Source organism: Parasteatoda tepidariorum, chromosome 9, assembly GCF_043381705.1.
Source record: "Parasteatoda tepidariorum isolate YZ-2023 chromosome 9, CAS_Ptep_4.0, whole genome shotgun sequence".
NCBI lineage: Eukaryota > Metazoa > Arthropoda > Arachnida > Araneae > Theridiidae > Parasteatoda > Parasteatoda tepidariorum.
Window position 1 is genome coordinate 65,152,152 of NC_092212.1, and position 26,651 is coordinate 65,178,802.

General features: G+C 30.6%; 2 protein-coding genes across 5 annotated transcripts in view; one reads left to right on the forward strand and one right to left on the reverse strand.

The window, feature by feature from the left end:
- Positions 1–18,181, reverse strand: part of LOC107437485 (major facilitator superfamily domain-containing protein 6 jef) — a 43,820-nt gene extending 25,639 nt beyond the window's left edge. Inside the window, exons 1-3 of the mRNA XM_016049504.3 lie at positions 17,807–18,181; positions 5,880–6,406; positions 3,663–4,696 (exon numbers count right to left, since the gene is read on the reverse strand). Coding sequence (XP_015904990.1) covers positions 3,663–4,696; positions 5,880–6,231 — 1,386 coding nt within the window. The 5' untranslated portion in view covers positions 6,232–6,406; positions 17,807–18,181. The remainder of the gene's footprint in view (positions 1–3,662; positions 4,697–5,879; positions 6,407–17,806) is intronic.
- Positions 1–26,651, forward strand: part of LOC107437484 (uncharacterized) — a 98,234-nt gene that overhangs the window by 16,578 nt on the left and 55,005 nt on the right. Inside the window, exon 1 of one of the 4 annotated variants that reach the window (XM_043046924.2) lies at positions 6,845–6,949. The exons of the other annotated variants lie outside the window; for them this stretch is intronic. The gene's annotated coding sequence lies outside the window, so the exon portion shown is untranslated. Of the gene's footprint in view, positions 1–6,844; positions 6,950–26,651 lie in introns of those variants that run through there. 4 annotated transcript variants of the gene reach the window in all.

A 26,651-nucleotide genomic window follows, 5' to 3' on the forward strand; every position in this document is an offset into this window, starting at 1 on the left:
CAGGTGTGTAAAATTAGAAATAAAATGTTTTCCGGGCAAACGAAATTAATTAGTTTTATTCTTATTGGCGCGTTACTACTGAACACTCCAGTCCGTCAATATCTCGGGAGCGAGAAGGAGTTAAGTAAATTTTGAATAAATTTTCTGCAATTCCATAAAAGAGGGTAAATTTTATAATTCTATTTCATGTTACACGCTGTCAGCCAGCTGTTTTTAAGGTGAAAGGTCAGTGTCAGCAAGCGGTGGCAGACGCAGCCTAAATGTAATTTCAGTGTCAGCCACCGGTGGTTGACGCGGCCTAAATGTAATTTCAGTGCCAGACACCGGTGGCTAACGCGGCGCTCAACGTGTTAATTACACGGCAATATAGGCCTGATAGCTTGCTGCGTCATCCGTGAGCCCCATTGACGACGCGGAACGGCAGGTCCGATGATCGCGTTTTTCAACTAAATCAAAAAATTTCCTTACAAAACGGTTCCGCCAACATAAAAAAGCGAAATATACCCACATACCGAAAGATGCGTAAAGTTTTGGTAAGCGAAGGAACAAGACTCACACCCTTTGCAGGCGTTGCGGTCACGTCCAAAAATTAATGCGTACGCACAATTTGGATGTCCTCATAAAAGATTAAGATATTATAATTGAAATGTGAAAGTAGGAAGACACTTAGAAAGACTAAGACACCTGAAAAAAGTTTGGAGAAAATTCAATGGTGGTCAATGTAAATCTCAAAAACACAGTGCTGTGCTGCTGCAAGTGTATCAAAATAATTTGATTTGTATATAAAAAAGAATTCTAAAAATTAATAATCAGCTGCAGTCACCATAGCAACTCATGCAATGACAGAGATGCCAACTGCTCCGGACACGCCAAAATAATTTAAAAAACGGTAAAGAACTGCAAAGTAAATTTTGAAAATATTTGACTATTTGTGCTTGCTTTTTAAACTGGTATAACATGACATAATTACTATAAAGTGGTGAATTATTTAAGCCTACGAATTATTTAGAAATAGTGGTGGATGAAAATCTACTAAATTGAATTTATTAAACCAAGAATCACATTTGATAAGCCACCACTTTAAAATATATATTTGCTGTCCGGAGCAAGTTGGCATCCCTGCAATGACAACGCCAGCGCACTGTTTGCTCTTGAACACATAGTATAAGGCATCAAAATATGCAACTAAAAAAAAAAAAATCGATTATATATATATATTTTTTAAACTTTTGGACCAGAAAACCTCTTAACCAGCGAGAAATAAGATCAAGATCATGCGATCACGTGATTGATCAGGCGACGTGCGCCTTAGTGGTTGGCATAAATATTATAAAAAGCAACAATCATTAAGCAATTTTATAGTGTTTAATATATAAATTTTTTAAAACTCACAATGGAATTTCTTTACATGTTTTAAAGCTAAAAATTGATTTAAAAGTCATGCACGACGTGTCTCATACATAAAAGCATTTATTTTAATTTTTAATTATTTATTTTATATTTTAGAAAAAGCTATTTATTCGTTTATGCCTCTCAGAGCCAGAAATTAGACCCATAAGAAGTGATTCTTAAAAATAATCGTGAGAGTTTAGTTCACTCAAAATTACTCAGCAATTTACCCTTTTTTAAAATTGCTTTTATATCCTTAAATTACTTTTATTTTAATTAAACATGCAACTAATGTGATCTAAGAAAAAGTAATAAAAATCTAATACTTGTCATTATATACATAATTTTCTAATAATGTTTTATGTGAGATTTTAATTTAATTTTCCTGCTAAAAAGAATATCTCGTTATAATAAAGTAGAAAGAATGTGAAAATATATACGATAATACGAAACTAATCTTTTTTTTCCCTTCTTTTACATTAAAGACATTTCGTAGACACAATCGAATTATGTGTTACTAGAAATTTTCCCAAAGGTTATTAGTGGGAATAATTATATTAAATATTAGATGAAGAGTTTTATTCAATTACCTTAACGCATTTTATGTTTCATTGATTTAAAATGAACGAATACTTTCTAATGTAATATTTTTTCCCCTAGAGCTTAATCGAATAACGCTATTGGTATTTCACTTTAAAGAATTTGCCTAAATGCTTTTACTGAACGAATGAAATTATGAGATTTCTTTCTAAATGATTATTTTTAGGGAAATAATTTGGTATCTAAGCAGGTAATAGTTTTTGATAACAATAATAAAATATTCCGGCAACAACCAGTTCTGAGCTAGGAATGACATAGGGTTAAAAGCATCAGCATTTCGTGAATAATGACAAATTGTTCAATGTGGTCAGTATTGTGCACAAGCCGCCTTTACTTCACAGAAAAGCTTGCACCCCATCAATATGACTCTGTCTAAGCTTAAAGTCGCTATTGAGGATCGAATCTTAGTCTTTCTTAATAGCAGCTCAGTGTCTTTAATCACTGAGCCATCGCGGTTTATAGAATTAAAATAAAATCCGATTTTTGTATTGGGTATTCTATAATTATTGCTTTCATTACATAATTTTAGAAATTTAGAAATAAATAATAATAAAAGAGAAAGAAAAGTAAAAAAAATAATAAATTTTAATCTTTGACATTGTATATTAAGCAAGGAGAAAAAATGTCCTAAAAACTTGAAGAATTAACGATTAAGGGGAGATTGAAGTATCAAAACATGTTTGCTTGCTGGAGGAAAATGAGAGGGGGTAAAATGAAACTGGTTTTGATCATCTTAATTCTACGAACCTCAATTCGTCGAATTTTGAAATTTTTTTATTAGTTTCTTATATATATTTCAATTTGTGACTTAACGTGTGTACACTGATTTAAAAAATATAAATTAAAGGCGATGATTATGGACTACCGAGCATAGTTCTAATAATTTGAGTGGTAAAAGTAATGTGACTTTAAAAATATCGATTATATAATTAAACAGCTTATGTATTTCAGAGTATAATGTTTTATTTTGATTTCGTTAGCTTTCCATTTCAAAATGAGCCTTGATGGCCCGATACGATGATAGGCCGACAAATGCCTTCATTTTGGTTGGCAGCATTTCTGTAGAATAAATTAAAGATCTATACGTAAAATTACGTTTGGTAAGTAGGAATTACAAGTTTTAACTTATTAGTATAGAAAACTATAATCATTTTCGTTAGGTTTTAGAATTTTGAGCATTTTTTTTCTAAGAACTGTCCTGTTAGAAATGATTGAACCATCTACCGGCTCAAAAATGTCTAAATAACTAATTTAATATCCCTCTTTAAGAACTTAACAAAAATGCAACTTTTTTAATAAGAATAAAATTAAAAACGATTAAATATTGCAATTTGATTTTTAATCGTAATGTCTCGTAATACAGTTAAAACAATTAATTGTTAATAAAAACAAAATTGATGCCCCAAAAAATTGATTCATAATAAAAAGATGAATTGAAAAAGCTGTACGATGCAAGTTAAGCATAAAACCTTGTTAACTTGCTAGAACCTTAATAAGATTGAAAGTTGAACCATATCTAAGATGATCCTCTTATTCTTGATTCATACTATGGTAGAAATAGCTTGGAAATATGCTTCAACTTATTAGGGCTCAATGTAACGGATAAGTCAAACCTTAAATTGATTTTTCTAATAATGAAATTATTTAAAACAAATAGTTACAAGTTGCTTTACCTTTGGAGCCGTTTCTTCAGGCTTCTGAGGAGGTGGTATTGGTATTGGTGAATCATCCATAACCGTTCCTTCAGTGAGAAAACTTGGTAAACCACTACCTTTTACTTGAGGTTGAGCGCCATTTTGTATTATCGTTTTCATAGACACCTGATCCTCAATCACCTCATATTCGAATTTCAATTGCGTGGCAGCTATCAGTGCACATCCCATTAGAACGGAGAAAGTGGCAAAACAAATGGTGTAATTCCGTTCTCTTTCATGTGGCCCGCAGGGATGATCAGGAAATGCAGTAGATTGATCTAGTGCTATGCCCACGAAGAACATGGCCAAGCCCCATCCTAGTGAACCAAACATTCTTTGTTTTCCGTAATTATCTGCATTATCAGCCAAGTATGATATTGTAGCTGAATCTGCGAGGGTAATGGCAGGAGCACTAAAAAACTCGCCAAGTACTATCAAAAGGACGAGTAGGAAGAATACCTCCTGCACATCTTCCCATTTGTAAACTATGGAACTAAAACGTGGCGAAACATATGAAGTATGCTGATCTTTGTTGTAATTTAGAGTAAATTCTACAGAATTTGGTGACTGTCCAACAACGTATGAAGGATAATCTTTGTCTTTAGGTTTCAGTTTGGCTGGTTTTTTATCTTCCTTGGCAGCTTCGGTTTCCTTTTCGCGTCTTTTTCTGATGCCCATCAGCCAATTTCCTATTTCGTTTTCATCTAAGCTGTCGATGATGTCCTCGTCGGTGGAGTTAGGTTCTTGAAGATATGAATATCTGTCCCTGCTTTTAGAGGCCTCGTATGCCAAAACTTGATCTATGAGTTCTTGGTCTTCGTAGATGGGATCGTAGTCGCTAAGGTCTAGAGATACAGATCTTTTAGCCCGTCCTGTTTCTGATTTGTCGGGAATGAAAAGAACGTGGTGAGTGTTGTTGTAAATTACACATGATGAGGCAGGCGGTTGAATGAATGCCAGCGCTAAAGTGAAGACAATCCAGGACAGCAGGGAAAACAGTAACATTATTTTACCTGCAATACAAAAAAGAAACATGACATGTTGCGATGATAAAATTGCAAACGGAGTCTTCTGCAATCACACACTAGAAATATCTATTGTACATTGAAATATCATTCTCAAATTACTTAAGTGAGAAAAACAAAAACGTTCTCAAAATATGATGATTCATTATTGGAGTTAATAAGGAATGTTAAATGAAAATAAATCAAACTGCAATATATTTGTTGGATGAAACTGAAAGGTACGAACCCAAATATTCAAAAATTATAAATATACACATAAATGGCGGTCATTGCAAAACACTGTCTATTAAAATTAAACATTGGTAGTTTTCATTTTGGTATCCAAAAATATATCGAATTTAACTGCTGATTATAACATAAATAACACTTAAAATAAAATATTTATGCGTTTTTTATTTGTAATTTGGGATTATAGAATTAAAGAAAAAGTGTTAAGTTGTACCAATTGTGTCGAATTGTTGAAATCTATATGTTATAAATGATTTTAATTTACTGTAAAACAAACTAAGATCCTAAAGAAGTAAACCAGGCAATTTTTTTGCGAATAGTTTTTAAATGAGATAGTCTTTAAAATTATTAATAAGTGAAAAATAAAGTTAAAATTAGATGAAAAAATTTATTCATGTCTCAAAAGTTAGCTACAATTAAAATTGATTGCTTCGAAATATTTAAAACTTATTTCGAGGAATGAGGATAAATTGAGACGGTATAAAGAAATAAAGTAATAAAGAAATTGAAACGGTAGAACATATTAAATATATGTACGGAGGAAAAAAATAAACTAGCGTCTGAAAGCTATTGTTTTCGTTAGCCTAATCATATTAATGAGTAAGAAACGTTTTTATTTCACAAATAATAACGTTCAAATTTTTAGAAATTTTGATGCATTCCTAAAAGGAACACAATTTCTTTTTATTTATGCGTAATAAATGTATACACTCAAATTATTCAACATCTAATTATAAAAATGGATACAGATATGAAAAAAAAATTAAGCCTAGAACGAATATTTATTTGAAGAATTGATTTTTTGGGGGGATGTAAACAAGCAGCATAATTATTCACTAGATATTTACTAAACCAAATAATTTTAGTTTTCAGATTATTTTTAAGTTCTTGCTTACTTTATAATCCTCTGAAAAATGTTTAATGATATCTAAGAATAATTTACCTTTCCGAAATCTATCTGCCATACTGCCCCAGAATGGGGCAGCCAGGAACTCCACAAAAGGTCGAACGCCAATTAAGAAACCACTTTGCGTTGGATTCATGCCCATCTGTTTGAAATAAACAGCCAAAAGAGGAAAAAGAGAGCCAAAAGCAGAAAAGAAAAAGAAATAAAATGTTTTGGCAATTAGAAGGTCTTGATTGAATGAAGAACACACATTGTCGATGATGTCTTTCTTAGAACCTGGTCCACTTCTGGCACGAGGATCGTTTGAATCTGGTGGTGGTACATAACCATCTGTGTCCAAGGGCCTGGGTACAGCCCTGTTATCTTCCAATCCTTTCATTTCAACCATGATGGAAGTTTAAGTGTTAGTTTACCTGTAAATTAACTTTTACTATGTTCCATTGTATGGTAAATTTTGACTTCTTAAGTTAGTTGTTATGCTGTTTTCGTAACCATTGATGCTTCTTCTATTTGGTGTTCTTCCATCTGTCTGCCAAATTATTTCAGGGATACCAGCCTTGAATCTGTAAAAAGGAATGAATTAAATGATTGATGAAGTAAAGTAATATAAGATACTTAATTTTAAGGAAAAAGTGCTATTGTGCATTTTCAGGAAGATCTTAGAGGAATAAAGCAAAAAATTGAGATGACCAAGCTAGAAGCTGAAGTATACCACTTGACTTTTATCATTCAATCAAATGTCGTTATGCTTTGCTTATTAATGGTAACCAGTTGCTTGTACTATTTTACTTTGAAATGAAGCGTATTTCAATTGGCATGACCAGTAACAAATAGATCGTGAATAAATTTTCAGTCGGCATGTACGCTCATTAACGTCAGCTTAGATATCTCTATTGTGGTTAAGTAATGGTAACATACATGACTGAACACAATATTAGAATTGAAACAAAACGTTTACATTTCGTGTTTGGAAAATAAATTCAATGATATTTTACTCCCTGAAGCTCTGGTTTTGGTATGTTCAATGTGCTTCGTTAAGCATCACAACTGGACAGGAATCTTTTTTTAAAGGAACATTACAAGAAATGAAGTATGCGACATTATTGGTGAGTAAATATTTTGCTTCTATCAATGTGTCGTATTTAATTTGGTTTCAAATCGTGAACAACTTTTAAGGTACTGATATGTTCAATATATACTCTGTTCTCTATGCTGAAAAAAGGTAACTTATAACTCCGCGTGACAGTATTTTACTGCGATGATTTTGCTTGAATGAAATGGAACTAGTAGCATTTAAAAATTTGAAATAAGTTAAAAAAAAAACAGTATATGAAATTCAGTCGAATAAAAAACACCTCGAATGGAATTTTTCCATTGAATCCAATTGAACAGTTCGAAAAATAATTACGTTTTTTTTTAAAATGAAATTGACGGACCATTTTCTTAAATTAAAAAAATATTTAATTGTATTATATAGTCCATCCTTGACTAATATCCTTCTCCACCTTTTAAGTTGTAGCATGATTCCAAGCGCATAAAATGTTTGTTCTGTGCTGGCAAAAAAACTGATCCAGATAATTTTTGACCTTCTCATTTAAAGTAAAGATTTTACCGTCTAAAATGTTTTGTAGAGAGATTGTAGAAAATCCATTTCTCATCCCTCGTAAAAAATGAATAATTTTCCAGACATTTAAGAAGCAAATCACAGATGTTAAAGCGGCGGTATATATTTCTTTCCGTAAGAACGTGAGGAACTCACATGTCAAGCTTTGTAAACCTTAGTAGAGTAAACTTTAGGAGTTTCAAATGGTCATGTACTGTTGTTGAATTCGATAAATTTAATCACTCAATAGCTTCACTAGTTATTATTCGCCAGTTAGCAACAATTAATGCCCATGTTGTGTCTCTTCAGCTTCGACTGACGCGGTGCATCTTAACTGTTATATTAAAATTTTGCAAACCAGTTTTGACACTGGCGTAGCGTGAATACATCTTCTCCATGCACATCGAATTACTCTTTTTTGCTTGAACAACATTTTTACCTTTTCGTGAATAAAAACGTAAAGTATGCTTAAAATTTATTTTCCATATTTGAAAGAGTACCAACCAAAAACTACTTTTTCACAAGCAAGCTTTGCTATATCAGCAGTCAAAATATATAATAATTATGTGGTTTAAATGTGAAGTTGGCTGTGTAAAAATACAATTAAGTCTTTTATTGGTAAAAATCGAAATTACTTTCTGAACAACCCATACAACTCCGAGATGCTTGACTTTTTTATTTTTTGTATCTTTGCCTTATGCCTTTTGTTTGAGTCATTACCAGTCAATCTAACCCAAACCTGATCCAATTTAATAATGATTTTCTTAAAAAAAATAAACATATTAAGTTTATTTTTAAATAAGCTTATTCTTAATAAGTGTTTTTAATACCTTCATGGTTAAACGTATCGTGTCTAAACAGGAAAACTAATGATAAAATTTTTTCTTAAATTGACTGATTATAAGACTATCCTTTTGGAGAACAATGGAAAGCCGCAAAAAGAAAACTTTTAAAATAATTAGCCTGCGGTGCAAAAACAACGTAACTTACAGCTTAGCATTCCAAGGAAAAGGAAAAATTTTTTACTCAAGTCCAAGACTTAGCAATGATAAGAAAATATAATTTTTTTTATTTTAATCAAACTCTATTCAGTTGTCAGTAAGAGAGGGAAAATTGATTTTCGTAGTATAGCTTCGAATTTTACAAATTAAATTGTATAGCTTCTAATGAATTCTGTGAATTTGTTAAACAAATTCATATTAAAAGCTACATTATTCTAGTTAAAAAATGCTTAAATTTTTTTTTCATGCGATAAATGCCAATATCTAAATTTAATTAAGGAATTAGGTTGTACTTGCGCAATTTTCTGTTTCTTTATGATGCTGATATCTACTCCAGTAATTTTTGGTAAAGTGCAGAAAAAATATGGTAAGTTCAGTTTAACAATCAATTTACTTGCATTCAACAAATATTTTATTGAATAAATTTGTAACAATATATTTTTTACACGGTCTATTTCTCTGTATGACATTAAAACATAATGGTATTACACTGCTTTCCATTCTTATCTGTGAATTTGTATTGGCCAGAAAACCACATGGTAAGACCTAGTTTTCCCACATTGATTTTTATATTGTTTTGGTTGTCAAAAAAAAAGATTAAGAAAAGTCATAAAGGTATTGTTTTATTATAGATATTTTAGTATCCCTAATTTAAAGGTAAACCTGCATTGCTATTATTACGTTTGTGATTTTGGTTGATTTTGAAATTAAGAATTTAAAACCAAGAGAATTGTTTTTATTATAATTATAAATTATTATTATATCGCAATTCTACGCTGCATCTTAAGATAAAGTTATTCGCTGCGATAGTTTACGCTATTGAAGATCCATGGTACGAACAACCCGATGGAAATAGTCCCACAAATTGTTGATTAGGTTTAAGTCCAGTGAGTTTGGTGGCAAGGGGAGTACGTTAAACTCATGCTGGTCCTCTTCGAATCACACATAGCTGTATGACGCTTCGCAGTTATCCTGCTTGTAGATACCATCATCCTTAAGAAAAACATTTCTCAAGGTTGAACATGGTCCGCAAGGACAGGTGCGCACTGTTGATTTATCGTGCCTTCCACAGTGACGAATGTACCCAACGAATGTCACGAAAATATTCCCCAGACCATAATGCTCCTTCCTTCAGCTCGGACCTATCCGGCAATTGTTGCTAAGTATTTGTTTTCAGACATTTTATGCCGTATACACCAACGGCCGTCAGTCCGATGTAGCATAAGACGTGATCCATCGGATAAAGCCACCTGTCTCCACTCATTGGACATCAAGTTGCAGTATTGGCGTGCAAATTCAAGTACTCGTTGCCGAAGAACAGCAATTAGCATAAGTGCATTAACGTTTACTTCTGAGGCCCATACGCAGCTACGTTCCTGAACTGTCGTTGAGGAAACACTCTTGTTAATTCCTTATTTCATTTGAACAATTAATTGCTTAACGGTTGCACGTTACGAACGTAGCTCCACAGATATCGTTTACCTCTGTCATCTATGGCCCGTGTTTCACCACATTTGATACATTTTGCCATGCAATGTATACTTTTACCTCGTAAACACGCGAACAGTAGCTTTTTTCAAATGCTTCCACCTTTGACCCGAAAATCCATGATCTTGTCCTTTTGCATATCAGACAAATCGCATCGTTTTTGCATTACGTCAACGATTGCAATATTTTGCAATTTCCTGGGACACCCTTTATGTAAGCTCCACTACAAAGTGCTGCCACCTGCTCTCTGTGATTGGTTATTCATGTTGATGTCTACAGTTGGTGATGCTCATGTTGATGTAACAGGTTTGTGTAGTTTCATCAGGCCATAAAAAAGGACTCTTGTGTTTTTAAGGCTGTGTTTCAAAGGCTCCTTCGTCAATTTGAAATGATGCTTTTTTGCGAATAATAATAATAAATGCTATTTTAATAAATGCTGTGGGGTTTGTAACTGTTACTAATGACTGTTAGATCAAATTTAGCCTATCTAAAGCCAGCGCTGTCTACGCTTATTTTGAAATTGGCACTAAACGTCAATATGGAGAAAAGCCACAGTTTTGTGAAAATTTAACGCGTTTGAGCAGGTCTCGAAAAACCGCTCGTCCGCCCGTCTTCGGTGGTCAAAAACGTCATTCCCAGCGGACAACGAATTTCTCGAATCCGACGCCCGCGTGGACGGCCATTTTTCCGTTAATGTTCGTGATACATTTTCAATTTTTGTTATCTTACAATCTTTTTTGAAGGAGTAGATAAAGAAAATTTTTCTCAAGAATAGGTGTCATTAAAATCTAAGATACATAACATCGTTAAACATCAGAAAACTTCATTCCTCCGCGTCTAAGCTATTTATTAACCTAATGCAGCAAAATGACCCACAATACAGCAACATACTGCTCATGGTGGAATTGATGTTTGATGTTTTCTCTGTCTGAGAGTACTGCAGTGGTTGAAAGCTGCTTTTCAGCAATGAACTTACAAAAAAAAAACATTACGTACTGGTCTTAAACAAGAAGGGTTAAACGCAATTATGAACGGCTACCTAAATGGAAAACCCCTTTAAGATTTCTGTGCAGAAACCTCTGTAAATCATTGGCTTGATTGTGGAACTGGCAAACGTCAAATTTGATTCCTTTAAAAAACGCAGTACCCTCGGGTAAATTGACATTACAGATAACTTGACCTTTGTCATTTAAATTATTTCATAAAAGAAATAAATTATTTCATAAAAGAAATAAATTATTTCATAAAAGAAAGAAATTATTTCATAACAGAAATACTAGGTTACTATTAGTAACCTAGTATTTCGTTTATTACTGTATAATGTAATCCTAGTAACTACTAATTCACAGTGCAATTTATTTAAATGTTTGTAATGAAGAAGAGAAAATTATATTTTTATTAATTTAGAAGCTACGAGTTAGTTTCCAAGGAGGACGGGTACGTTGTTGGACAAGCCGTCCTCGGGGACGTGTAAAATTTCTGAGTTTTTTCGAGCCCTGCGTTTGTGGCTTAATTTTTTAATATTTGAATACTTACTTTAAAAACTTACTTCATCTAGATGGAAAAATGTTGCCAAATTTGCGATTTTTAAAGAAGTTTAATAAATTTTAAAATATTTAAGTTAATTGTCTGTTCTAAAGCATAGATAATTATTTCATCATGGCAAGATTACATATATATAGTTTAAAATCATCGCATTGCTTCAAGTGTAAAGCACTTAAATTATGGCTTTTCTATTTTCCTTGGCGACAGAACTTCGAAAAACACCGTTAATTCTTTCTTCCTCAATAAGTTATTAGACAGATTTCGATAGCACCTTTTGCTTTCCTTGCTTAAATCCCTCTTTTTTACTTTATTTTTGACAAAGTTCTAAAAACGTCGATTAAAGACTGTCATTCCCTGTATATTTAATTGTTTACGAATTATAGCTTCTGCGACAGATATCGAGTAAAAATTATAAATCATATCATAAAAATGTAATTACTTACGCAACAAAAAAAAATTACAACTTTTAAATATTTACATCGTGAAATAATAAAAATAAGACCAGCAAGTGTTTTGTCGTTATTCGATAAGTGAATTATCCTCAAGAGCGCCAGCAGCATATCAAGTGGGCGAAGTGAGATTAAAGCCTGCCTGATGGATGGCCGGTCTCTTCAATTTCTTTTCAATCGATTTATTCAGGCAGATGATGTTCATTAAGGTCACTAATAAAAAGAACAAACAGCTCGGCGGTGAAGCGTGACTTTTAGAAGGGAAAAAGGCAAATAGCGTCTAATTACTACCGTCAATATTTTAATATTTATTTTGTAATCTCAATACCAAATCAATATGTCACAGCTAATAGGTAATATGGAAATGTGACGCCTATTTAATTTATATCATTTGAATTTTTTATATTTAAATTCTAATGAAGGACAATTTTATTTATTAATTATTATTTTTATGAAATAAATTTTGAAATTTCAAAGGCATTTTAAAGCTATCGCGATTCTTTGTATTTATTTAATTTGTGTGTTTGAATTAAATATTATTATGATTAGATTTAAATTCTATTAATTTAATGCATTAAATTTATGTAATAAACTTTTGCATGAAGTTAAATAAATCGATTGATTTTGTAAAATTCGTAATTGAGTTTCTGACATGCTTATCACAATATTTAAATAGTGTAAGAAGTGTTTAATTGGTATTAAAAAATTAGTTTTATATTTTTTAAGTAAAAATATTCATTTTAGCACTTTATTTGAAGAGTAAAAAAGACATCTTTTTTTTGTATCGCAACCGATTATGTCAATTAATTGTCACTTAATTAAAGTCATAATTATTACATGACTCTAACTATGAGTTTTTACACCTAACTGGCATTCCGAATGTCTCGTTATCTTACAATATTGCTGTCGTTTCCGACACATTATTGAATTTTTATTTTATAACCGGTTTTGAACAGCAGACTCAATTCTGTATTTACGATTATCAACGTTCAACTCCATAGCTTTGAACGCATCCCAGAAGATAAAAGAGCTCCTGGATCAAGCATTGGGACAAACTAGCCACCACAGAGGATTTTTTAATGAAACTTACCAGCATTTGCTTTACATTGCACGAAAACCTCCCACGGTTAGCCTGATGAGGACTCTAACCCATGATACTGCTGAGGATATTTTACATCACTGTTGTTAGTGCGAGTCAGGTAACAAATTTGTATCGAGCAGCCATCCCTGTGATTCCAACCAGGGTCACCTCATTGAGAGGTTCTATCCCTTGAGTCACCACTGCTCACAGCATTGAGTTTATAAAAACTTAATTTAACAGAGAAATTATAAATAAAATTGTTATTTAATTTTATCTTCTCTGATACACATTATTCTAAAAAAATTATATTTTAGTTTTTTACCTTAATTTTTAATTTTTTGTTGTCTTTGTGGTGACGTTACATTATTTAATTTTTCAGTTACTCGGTGGTAATTTTTGGTCTTGCTATAAATTTTGCTTTGATTTAACTGGCACTTTTGCCATTTAATTTTTTTTTCTTCAAAAAATTTCCCGTTCCATTATTTTTAAATTATCAAGTTTATGAAAACAGATAGATTTAGAAGGGCAAAAATTTTTTATTAATTTCTTTAGTCTTGCTATGAACTGTTCTTTAGAATCGGCACTTAATTCATACTTTTCTCTATTTTTAACAAAATCCTAGTTCAAAGCCCTGCTACAAGCTATCAAATTGAATTGGCACTTAACAACACTTTCATTTATTTTTATCGTTTGTTGCTTTTCCAGATACTGTACAAAATAAGATTAATAAAAGCACGTTTTATAAGGGAAATCAAAAAAAAAAAAAAAAAANAAAAAAAAAAAAAAAAAAATTCATGGTTGCAGATAGTTTTCCCGATACTAGTTTGTAACTGTCCAGATAAGTTAGAATCCCAATTCTAATCATTTTGACCATAAACTAGCACCTATCAGAGTTAAAAACTAGACAAATCCATCAAACTATTCTGAACATTATAAACAACAATGCTCAATGGCAATCCTATGGGAGAATTAGTCTTTCACATCTCCTGCTGGTTCAGAATAGAATGCTCTGATGTCAATAATACCTTGTGCTTCAAATTATAAGGAATTTATATATATATATATATATATATATATATATCTCAAACAACGATTAAATGAAATTAAAATTATTACTTATGTATCTACTACAAACTAACTTAACTACGAAGCAAGTTTAGTTGAATAATATAATTAAATACATAAAAATGATTTCACGCTTAGTGTAAAGAAAACGACAGACTTACCTGTCAAGCTATCATAATGAACGAGCGGTTTTTGTTTAAAACAAACAGTGCAATGTTAATACAAATTGATGAAAACATGCAATATAAAAATCTACCCTTTTACCCCAACAAAACTGTTAGTGTTGTCAGTGGAAACCAATGATTGGTGAATTCAGGAAATCAAAACAGTCACATTTTTATACTGCCCTACAGACTGCACTAAGTAGACATTTACATTATGAATTGATTCCTATTAATTATTGAATCTAGTTTATTTGAAATTACCACAAACTTAAAAACCGATCGCAACCTATTTAAAATGAAGGTGAGTTAAAAAATTTTTTTGCGAGTTTCTTTATTCAAAAGGTAAATCCACATTAGCAGCAGAAATTGATTTTCATTTTGATGGTAAATCTTTATTTAAATTCTTTAAAAAATAGTTATATTCGCATTTTTGTAAGATAAAAATTAAATGATAAAGATATCGACATTTCTAAAAAGCAGCGATTTAAATTTAAATGTGACGTTAAATTGGGGAAGGAAATTTCTCTGTATCTTAACAATCGGTTTTAATGGGAATTTCATGAACTATATACAAATATATATCTTAGCAAAAGCACAATCAAATTTAAATTTTCATGAAAAAGATAAAATATTACAGTTAATAAAATTAATTGAAATTAAATAATCTAATTTTTTTGATTATTTTAAGTACTCATTAATTAAAATGTTAAATCAAAAATTGTATCACTAAATGTCTGATTTTATTTCTAAACTATGTGAAGTTTTGTCTTGTGGTTCCTTATAAAATAAAATTTTAATCAGATCATTTAAATGTATTCAGGTATGTTTTTCTTAGAATAAGGTAATCGCTTCAATTTTACTCTCTTCGGTGTCGTAAAAAGTGTTTGAATTAGTTTTGGAAAAGTATGTAAGCAATCAGTACTGATTTTTATCTCATGTATTTTAATCAACCATTTTAAATTTTGAAAAATATAAAAGTAGAGCGCTAGAACTTCAACGCTCTTAAATTTTTCGAACTATTAATTTCAATTTGTAATTCAGTTAAATTATTTTTCTGTAAAGGGTTAAAATAAAAAAGAGGTACACAGTAAAACATTCTGGTGAATAGTTGCCACCACTTTTGATCTTGATGTAAACTGAATAAATTTTTAAATACAGAACTGTATTTATCGTGCAAAAAAAGTAGATAAAATGGACAAAATAACACTTGAAAGAATTAATTCGAATATATAATATTACTAAAAATGTGCTTGGGTTTTAAACGAAATGTTTCAAAAAGGAAGCCATAAACTGCATAAAAATATATGTTGTCTGTATATAAACAAACTAAAAATGAATAAATAAATGAAACTATATCATTGAAAAAGTAAATAAAAAATGTGAGTACATGCATCTTGGAAAATGTTAGTCAACTTCAACACCAAAAATGGTGACAACTATACGTTAAAATTTTTTCACTGTAATTCCAATATAATTTACATGTTTTGACTAATTTTTTGGCGTAATTTCTATCTAAAATGTATATATATTATATAAAATATAATATAATATAACAAAATAATAGTATAAAATATTACAATTCAAACTCTAATATGAAAAATTATAATTCAAACATTTTATTTCAGATTGTTAATTTCTTAGAGCTGCTATCTTTTGGTGTTAAAAACAAAAACTCTACAATCATAAGTTTTTCTCATACATATTTAACATAATGTTGAAAACATGTTTCTTCTTTACATAGATCACAAAGCATAACTCTTAAATGCTTTGTTACCTTAATGTGTATTATAGGTTTTATTTTTAAAAAAAATATGGATAGATGTGAATATAGTTGAATTTTATAATTTTTTTTTTAAATTACACCAAATTCTATAACTACTTGAAAGACATTCCAGAACAATTTACAATAGTTTTTAAGATGAAACTTATTTCGGATATTTTAAATGTACATTTATCTCTTTAAGATATATTATATAGAGTGATATAATATATTATTTCAATTTTGAGAAAACAAGCTAGAAGACTGAGAAAAAAATGGCCAAAATATTTAGAAAATTTTTCATACACAGAAAAAGTAAATAATAATAAAGACAATCTAAAAACAAAATCAAAAGTATTTGTGTAGAATTTAAAATGAAGGGAAAAAAAGAATATTGAGAAAATGAGTTTTAACAGATTTGATTGCTAAAATATTGACAATTTTAAGATAACGTTTTCATTAAATTGTGACAACAAAACTTTTTTCTGTGTGGGTGGAATATTGGTTTTAAAATTTTGACCACTTTCTGACAAACTAGAGCTGTGCTTCTGAACCTGATATACGTTAAGGACTCTTAAAATATTTGCTTTTATCACTGATCGATAAAGTTAGTAATTTGGATTATTGGCTTAGTTTTCTCAAATGCAAAATTGCAGCAATTAAACAATTTTTGGACCGATTTGTTTTTGATTCTTCACACACTCTCTTACAATAAAAAGTATTTTGATCACTGAAACCTATTTCAATATAAATAAAATTTATATTAATTAAAATACAAAATTAATTTTGCTGTTTTTATAACCAAACAGCAAACCCAAATCACGTAAATAAGTGCAGGTAGCAAAAAATAAATAAATAAATAAAATGAAATAAAATAAAAAATACAAGTAAATACGAAATAAATAAAAGAAAATAATTCTTATTCTTTGAAAAAAGACTAAATTTAATGTTACTGATGTTGCTGACATATCAATTCCAAGTGTCAAAGTAGTTACACAAACACGTAAAGCAAATACAAGATTAAGTCTTGGTGGCTCAGGAGATTGAGCACTTGCCTCCCAAGGTGATCAGTTTTGAATCCCAGAGATAACTTGTCGTTTTGAATTCCACACCCAGCTCGCACCGACCGCAGTGCTGACGTAAAAATATTCTCACTGGTAGGCGGATCATGGTTTAAAATCCCTTTGTCGTGAGGTTAGTCATGGGAAAACTAATAAAATGTTTCATTAAAAGGGCGAAAAATAGTTTCTGTTATGCATTATCATATTTCACGCTGTTAAAAGAATATGTAAAAATTATTGCAAAAAACTTAAAAGGAAAAAAAATTGCTTGCTGTCATTTTATGCGTATGTGACTTAATTTAACATTTAAAAGAAGATTATTTCAAGAACCTTATTGAATTTAGATATTTTATTACAGTATAAACTTTTTTTAAACTAATTTATTAAACGTATTCTATTATACATGATGCATTAACATGTTTATTCGTTTGTTTTGAAATGTCAAAGTATCTACGCATCAAAAGTTGAGTGCTAATTAATTTGAAAAATTTATTAAACTAAAACAAATTAACACTGTTGTGTTTTCTTCTTTATTTTAAAATATTAAATTAACATTATATATTTATAAAGTTTTCTCTTAAAAAATTGGTTGGCGGATGAAATTAACTTAATTACCACCAAAGAAACCTCCGTATATTTACTATTATTCTATTTTAGTACAATTTCAATTTTAAGAATAAATAAAATTTTGTTGTGTGCAAATAGTCACAATGCCGTGAAATCTTTATGAATTATTTATAAATATACCTGATTTCAAGACTTGGCTACCCCTTTGAAGGTGATTTCGAATCATGCAGCTGTTTCAGGCGGATGAATACCAATTTTCCCGATTCTTTACTCAGATAAAAGGTGAAATTAAGCGACAAATAGTGCGCTGAATAACGGAAAAGAATTTTAGTTTTCAATGTGCGCTGGCATTTGTAGAGAAATTCTCACAAAACGGGAATAAATCTTTGAGAAATAGAACAGGAAAGTTGGATCGATGTGAGAATATTCTAATGAAGTAATTTTCCTGAAAGTATTAACAGGAGAGACACAGGATTTAAGCGATGATCGTATTTCTAGACGGGATCAATAATTCGTGGGAATAAGGAAAACTGTAACTCGAAGGTAGCGCCCCCATAGGTTAAAAAAAAAGCAGAAACCTACTCAAGATTTCAATGTTATACGTGCGACGTACCAAAAGAAAAGAGTTTTTATTTCAGGATAAAAGATTGAAAACTTGTAACTAGTTTTAGTATTGATTTTGAAATGTTACGCTTGCAGTGGTTGCGTAAACTAAAACGCATTGTAATTGTGAAATATTTAGTAAATAAAATAAAAAAAATTGCAAAATTTCGCAATCCAGTCGATTCCGAATTAAACTTCACGCAATAATAAAGAGTTTACCAATAATTTTTATTAGTTACGAAATATGGTGTAACCAGATAATTAATAAATCAAATTTGCATTGAATATCACATAAATTTCTTTTAAATTGACGCTATATTGATGTTATGGTTTTATTTTACGCAACTAATGTTAACCCTTTGACGCAGAATTTCTATTAAACATATTTTTCATACTTTTTTTCATTAATTTAAAGTAATTTAGGCCAAAATAAGTAAAAAGCATTATATTTATCATTTGAATTATTTATGCTTATAAAACACAGCATGAAACAACGGTGTCTTTTTTTGCGTCAAAAGTAAAATGTTCTGAACACATCCGAATAATAATTTTTCAAATTTGCACTTAATAGCAGTTATTTAGATCTACAAGAAAGTTATTTATCATTGAAATTTCTCTAATTTACAAAATCAATTATTGATAAAATTTTGAATATGAACTACTTTTTTGTATTATATATTTTAGTACAAATACAATTCCGATAATCTAATAGATTTTTTTTAGTAATTATTAGATTTTATAATTAAAATAATGCCGAAATATATTTTTGAGTATAATTAGAGGTTCAGAAAAAAGATATATAAAAGGAACACTAGAGTTCTATCTGTGTCAAAGGGTTAACGTATTTTAGAAATCGCACTAGTGAAGTGATTAATGAACAAAAGAAATCATAAATAATCGCAGTCTGCTGGTATTATAAATTGTCGCGTTTCATTATAAAACTTCACTCAAAAACTGTTACAAAACACACTATTCTGTATCTTGTAACCAGAGAATTATTAAATCAAATTTGCATGGAATATCATATAAATTTATTTTAAATCAATGTTATGTTGTTTTGTTCTACACAACCACTGTTGACTTATTTTAGATATCGCACTAGTGAAGTAATTAGAGAACAAAAGAAATCATAAATAATCGCAGTCTACTCGTATTATAAATTATCGTGTTTCATTATAAAATTTCACTCAATATCTGTTACAAAAAACTATTCTGTATCTTGTAACCAGATAATTATTAAATCAAAATTGCATTGAATATCACATAAATTTATTTTAAATCAATGCTATGTTTTGTTTTACTCAACCACTGTTGACTTATTTTAGATATCGCACTAGTAAAGTAATTAGTGAACAAAAGAAATCGTAAATAATCACAGTCTACTTGGATATAAATTATATAAATTATCGCGTTCCATTATAAAACTTCACTCAATAACTGTTACAAAACACACTATTCTGTATCTTGTAACCAGAGAATTATTAAATCAAATTTGCATTGAATATCGCATAAATTTATTTTAAATCAATGTTATGTTGTTTTGCACAACCACAATTGACTTATTTTAGATTTCGCACTAGTGAAGTAATTAGTGAAAATAATAAATAATCGCAGTCTACTCGTATTATAAATTATCGCATTTTTGATATAAAACTTCACTCAATAACTGTTACAAAACACACTATTCCATATCTTGTAACCAGAGAAGTACTAAATTAAATTTATATTGAATATCAAATAAATTTATTTTGAATCATAGGAAATAAGATTTCATAACTAAAATTTATTTATAAATTTCATAAATTTATTTATAAGTTATTAAAACCACTTCCCTGTAGATAAGTACAAATTGTAGGTTTTCTAAAGATTTCATATGCTTAATAATAAATTTTTATTTCAGGATAAAAAATTTAAAATCTGTATCCAATTTTTATATTGATTTTAAAATGCTATGTTTCATTTTATGCACCCACAGTTGATGCATTTTAGAAAATATCGCGTTAGTGTAATATTTAGCGAATGAGATAAATCTTATAAAATTACAACCCACGCGTATTATAAATTATCTTGATTTATTATGAAACACGCAATAATAAAGAGTTTACTGATAATTTTTATCATTAGTTTTGAAACTTACTATTCTGAATCTTGTTACCAAAGAATCACTAAATCGAATTTGTATCGAATATCACATCCATTTTTTTAAATACAAAATAGCAAACAAGGTTACATAATTAAAGTTATTATTTTTAATAAATTTTTAAAACCATACAAACCATTGTTAAAACCATAAACCAAGTAGAAATCATAAGTTTCCTTAAGATTTCATTTTCTTATCGATAAAAATTTCGGGTGAAAATTTGTGTCTAATTTGTGTATTGATTTTGAAATGTCATGTTGTAATATTTAATGCAACCTAAACGCAGTTTAGAAATTATCGCTCTAGTAAAATATTTAGAGAATAAAAAAAAACCCACAACCCACTCGTATTATAAACTTCATGATTCAATCAGAAACGGTTCCTTGGGGTATTCATCAACTTTTTCTTCGAGGTTAATATCTTCCCTACCTGAACTATGCATGATTCTTTATCGCCTTACGAGATCATCGCCAACAAAACCAATTATTTTTATTTTTTGAAATGCCGGATGCTATTTAGGCAAAGTATGAAATAATCGTTCTGATGAGGTTATTATGTAAATGATGTGCATGTTACTGTGAATGACCGAAATCGGTGGTTGTTGACTTTCACCGGTGAATGTTGACAATCAAATTAGTCGCTTTGATGAATGTCCGAAATATTTATTACATCCGATTTTATATTAATTTATTCGTGGATATAATTACNATTTAATCGAATTTGCAGTGGCACTTGACCTTGAGAAAACATCAGTGTAGGGTATACCGGGCAAATGTATACCGGGCAATGGCACTTGAACTTAAAAAAAACATCAGTGTAAGATATACTGGGCAAATGTATACCGGGCAATGGCACTTAACCAGACCTAGTATGACTAGACCTTTGGTAAATGTCCGAAATATATACTAGGTATAGTGCCACTTTTGCTATAGCTTAAATATTTAAAAAAAATTAAACAAAGAGTTTGAATCAATTTTAAACTGATAATGAAATTATTGCTTTAAAATTTAAAAAAATAATAAAAAAAACTGTGCCATATAAGAGTAATTGAAGTAGTTGCTTTATACAGCGCATGTGCGGAAAAATATTTTTAAAAAGAATTACCCAGGTGCTTCTAAAAGTGGATGAATATCCCAAGACACCATCAGAAACTGCAAGCAATAATAAAAAGTTTAATATTAATTATTACTAGTTTTGAAACTTAAGTTGCTAAATCTTATAACTAGAGAATTAAGAAAATCAAACTTGCAATGAATATGACATAAATATATTTCAAATGACAGCAAATAAGACAGGAAATTGAAATTAATAAGTAATTAAAATATCTTCTCCTTAATTACAAAGCGTAGGCTTTCTAAACATTTCATTAAGTGATAAAAAATATTTTAATTAAGGGTGAGAGATTTGAAATCTTTAGTGCACTGTTGCTCATTTTTAAGATAATTTGATTGCAATGCATGCATTACATTAATAATTAAAAGAAAAATAATTTGTAATTATTTTTAAAATTATTACAATGGTAAAATAGTATAATATATGGTATATACTCTGCCTAATTATTCCACGATATATAAGATTAGAAATTGTATAATAGTTTAAATATAGTTCGTAATGACCACCCTTAATGAAGTTTCAGAATATTTGTCAAAAAAGAATTACATAAGTATGTAAATGGAAGTCGAAAAGTGATATTTTAGGGAGTAAGAAACAAAAACGATGTCGAAATCTAATGAATCATTATTGAGGGAGGCGGGACTGCAAACCTTTTTGGTTGCTGGAGGGAGTTTAAAGGCGTTTTTCGTAGCCGGTTCTTTAAGAATCAGACAAGGTTGGATATTTGTCCTTTTTCATTTTCTTGAAATTTTTTGGTTATGTCCTTTAGATTAAACTATTAGACAAGTGATTTTTTATTCTACTTTAGAGGAAGAAATTTTGAGAAAAAATTTTTTCCGCTAAAGTTAAAATTTTTGGAGAGTTAAAATTGAATGTCCTCTAGAATTTTGAGAAAAACACATTTAATTACATACGGAAATACTTTTCTTGGGAAATGAGTAAACCGCGGTACTAACCATTATTTGATTTCTTTACTTCTACGTTGCAATTTTTGTAGCAAAAAATTTAAAACATTGTGATAAAAATGAGACTTAGAGTTTAAATATGACAAAGATTTTACTAACGTAAATAATTTTCAGCGAATTAATGTAATAGAACCCCTTATACGAGTTTGAAATCGTATAATCGCATAAGTCTTTGAGTCGTTAAGTATTCGATGCACTTCTGTAAGTTACTATAGCTAAAAAATTTTACATCTATATTAATAAAAAGTAAAGCATTATCGCAACAGCTCGTTGGTTAAAGTTTCACAATTCTGTATCCAACAAAATGATTGTATGAAATGTTGTCAGCACTGCGCACAGACCACCTGTATAGTTCGTTCACCAGGAGTTGGCACTTGGCCACGCCTACATCACGTGATATCCGACGATACAATTTCGCTGCTTTTGGGAGAATGATGTGAACAATCCTGAACAAGGTTGCTATTTGGCGATCGTATGACAAACATATTTATTTCGCAATCCTTATGTGCATTTTTTAAATATTAAATATTTCATAATATTGATTGTTGATATTTCTTTCTTTTGAGTGAACAGTTTGTCTTTTTTGAGACATTTTACTGGGAAAACATTTGTTTTTAGTTTTAAAATATATTTAATTACCTAGAGTAACGAGTCCCGCAGTGGACTGATCGCTAAGACACGGTTCCCAGCAGATCACCGAAGTCAAGCATCACTGGCTACGGTCAGTGTGCGGGTGGGTGACCACTTGGATCAGTCTGCGTAGGGACCGAGGGTGCGCGGTATTGGTCCTCGTTAAACTTTGCTACCATAAAGTGCTCGACTTCGCGTGCAGGTCGTTGGGCTACCGAAGCGGTGATTCCCTCTACAGAGGATCAAAATTGTGATGGCATGTCTTCGGATCAACCTCAGGGATGTTTCCCAGACTGTCGCCAATAGCCCATTGTGCAGCTCTAGTGAGACGTGAATGAACTACAACAAGCTAGAGTAACGAAAGGTATAATAGATTTCACTGTTTGCGTTTGGTACGCATTAAGGATTGTCTCAATTTCAACCTCGGGGATGCTTCTCCTCTTACTCCAGCGCTGAAATTAACTCAGCGTCCGAGGAAGTGGAGCCAAGTGCTTAACCCCTGGTGAACAAACAAAAGTTCCCAGACAAAGTAGTACCCATTGGTCTGAAGCTGGGTAGACTGTCACTAGGAATCGAACTTCTGTCTTGCGCAATGTGAGGTGTCTCAACCACTCCTATATACAGAGAGCTGCCGATTCTTATATAGAAAGAGTTGCCAGTTCCTGTATACAGAGAGTCGCAAATCCTACATACAGAGAGCTGCCAGTTTCTATATAGAAAGAGTCGCCAGTTTCTATATGCACAGAATCACCAATTTCTATATAAATAGTCTCCAGTTCCTATATGTAGAGAATTGTCAGTTCCTATATACAAAAAGTGACTAGTTTCTATATAAAAATAGTAACTAGTTCCTACAAACAGAGAGCTGCCAGTTCCTACATACAGAGAGCTGCCAGTTCCCATATACAGAAATTCGCTTAAAATTTTCGTTATAAACACAAACGGAGAGTGAGCAAATAAAAAATTTAAAATGTTCTGTCTTAGGCTTTTATGTACCTATAAAATAAAGAATTTAAAACTTCATTCAAGAATAAAATCTATCAAAACCATAGACCTGAAAGAATCAAAATTAAGAAAGTTAAAATAAAAAGAATTAATGTTTTCTTCTGATTCAACTTTTAAATAAAAACTTTTATTTTTTTCAATAAATACCTTTTTGATGATAGGCAAAGGAATAAAAGCTTTCAAAGAATCAATAAAACGGCACTAGTGAGTAGTTTCGTCGTTAAGAACTTTTTTTTTTTATTAAATATTTTCATGAACTCGAGGAATTTTTAAAATTGCGCGTTTGGTCTTGTTTCTTCTGTTGAATCTCATTATATGCTTTAAAGGTCGTTTTATTTAACCTTAGCTGTTTTGTGTTTGGAGGAGTTTCATTAAAGTAAAAAAATGAAAAATTAATCTAGAAGGAAAAGTAATTTGGAGATTGCTTTCATGCAAAAAATGTTTTTTTTATTAATTTTTAGAAGCAAATGAGACTATTTTAAAATTAAAATAAGGGAGAAAATATACTTATCATGCAGTTTTATTTTCATAAGAAATTTATTCTGCTGAAAAGATTTAATTTGTTTGAATTCGTGATTTTACTAATTAACGTAAAATAACGTATTTTTAATCACCAGATCATTAACTCGTAATTGTTAATGCTAATTCATAGTAGAGTAATTCGTGATCCTCACTTTTAATATACATTTTAACCTTTTTAAAAATTTGTACATGAGGGATTGCAAAATGATAATTCAAAAGATTTTCGAATTATTATCGCGATGATATATGATTTATCGGAAATATTTTGTTTGTCTGAATTCATGATTTGACTAATTTTATTTTATTTTATAACCGCCGTTAAACAGTCGACTTAATTCTGAGTTTTCGACTACCAATATATAACTCCGTAGCCTTGCTATTTTTAACCCAACTCGGAAGACAATGGAACACTTCAATTAAGCATTGGAAAAACTGGCCTTCGTCGAGGACTTTTTTAGGGAACTAACTCGCATTTGCGTTACATGTAGAGGAAAACCTCGAAAAGCTCTTACGTTTAGCCCGACGACGAGGGCATTCTAACCCATCATCCGTCTACCACTGAGGATATTTTGCGTCAGCATTATCGTCAGTGTGAACCGTGAGCAGAATTCGTACAAGCCAGCCACCACTGGAATTCGAACATGGGCCATCTCCTTGTGAGGCCAACGCCCTGAACACTGATTTTACTAATTACGTATTTTTACTTTCTAGATTAGTATGAATACTAATTCATGTAATACTTAGAACGCTCCGTTATCTTCGCTTTTTATGTATATATTTTTACCTTATTAAAAATTTACACATGAAGGATCGCGAATTAATAAAATTTTACGAATTGTTATCGAGGTCAACCATTCGTCGTAAATGTGCACGAAATGTATACTTAATTTGTCTGATAAAACCAAAAAACGAAGAACGGGAATTTTTCGAAAAAACCAAATAAATCGGGAACCGAATAAAATTTTTCCTCTGTATTGTAACTCTACTATAAATAAAAGGAGGCGACGAATTGTGACTCGCTAATTACGAATTTTGACATCAAATCATTCTTTTTAACTGTCGACGATGTGTCTACTAATAATATCGTTTAAGACGAATTGTAATTGTGTATGAAGATTTGTCGAGTAAACTAAGCTAAGCTGATCCTAATTTTACTAGGTGGGCCAATAAAGCGGCCTGATGCAACATAGTGGGGAACTGATGCAAAATAGCTAGGAAAACGTCACTACTGGAGCCCATAAAAGTCGTAGGAACCGTGTTTATCTGGAAAAGGTAAACTCCCTAGAGTTAATAAATATTTATATTAAAACCAGATTTGGGGAGCCCTTGGCATGACGGATCTCAATCCGTGTGACTTTTTCGTAAGATGTTACATTAAATCACAAGTTTATACAACGCCTGTGGACACAAAAGAAGATCCTATAACGCAGATTTTCGCAGTTTAGGCTGTTATCAAAAGTACACCTGCCATCAACGAACGTGTCCGGGAATCATTTTTACGTCATTGTGGTATGTACAATGACATCAGAGAGCCCTACTTTGGACAGCACTTGTAATAGATTAACCCTTTCAATGTGCTTTGAGACTTCATGCTCCTGACTATATGCCTTTTATACCGGCATGCAGAGTGTTCATAAGTATATAATTTGTAATTTTTTCTTTTGTACTTAAGGAAAATAAATACTCATTTAAATCGTAGCTCGAAAGCGCACAAACTAATGTCAAAGCGATTTATTATGTTGAAGACTATTTCCTCTAGAATAAAAATAATCGTTTCTATTCCATAAATTATGTGTTCGTAAGTATATAATTAGTAAATTAATTCGTTATACTTTAAGGTAACTAAATACTCATTTAATTTGTAGCTCGAAAGCTCACAAACACATGACAAATCGATTCATTGTGTTAAAGACTAATCGTTTCTATTTCATAATCGTATTCTCCATAATCGTATACTCTATAATCGTATTCTCCATAATCGTATTCTCCATAATCGTATTCTCCATAATCGTATACTCGACAGTCGTATAAAATAATCGTTTCTATT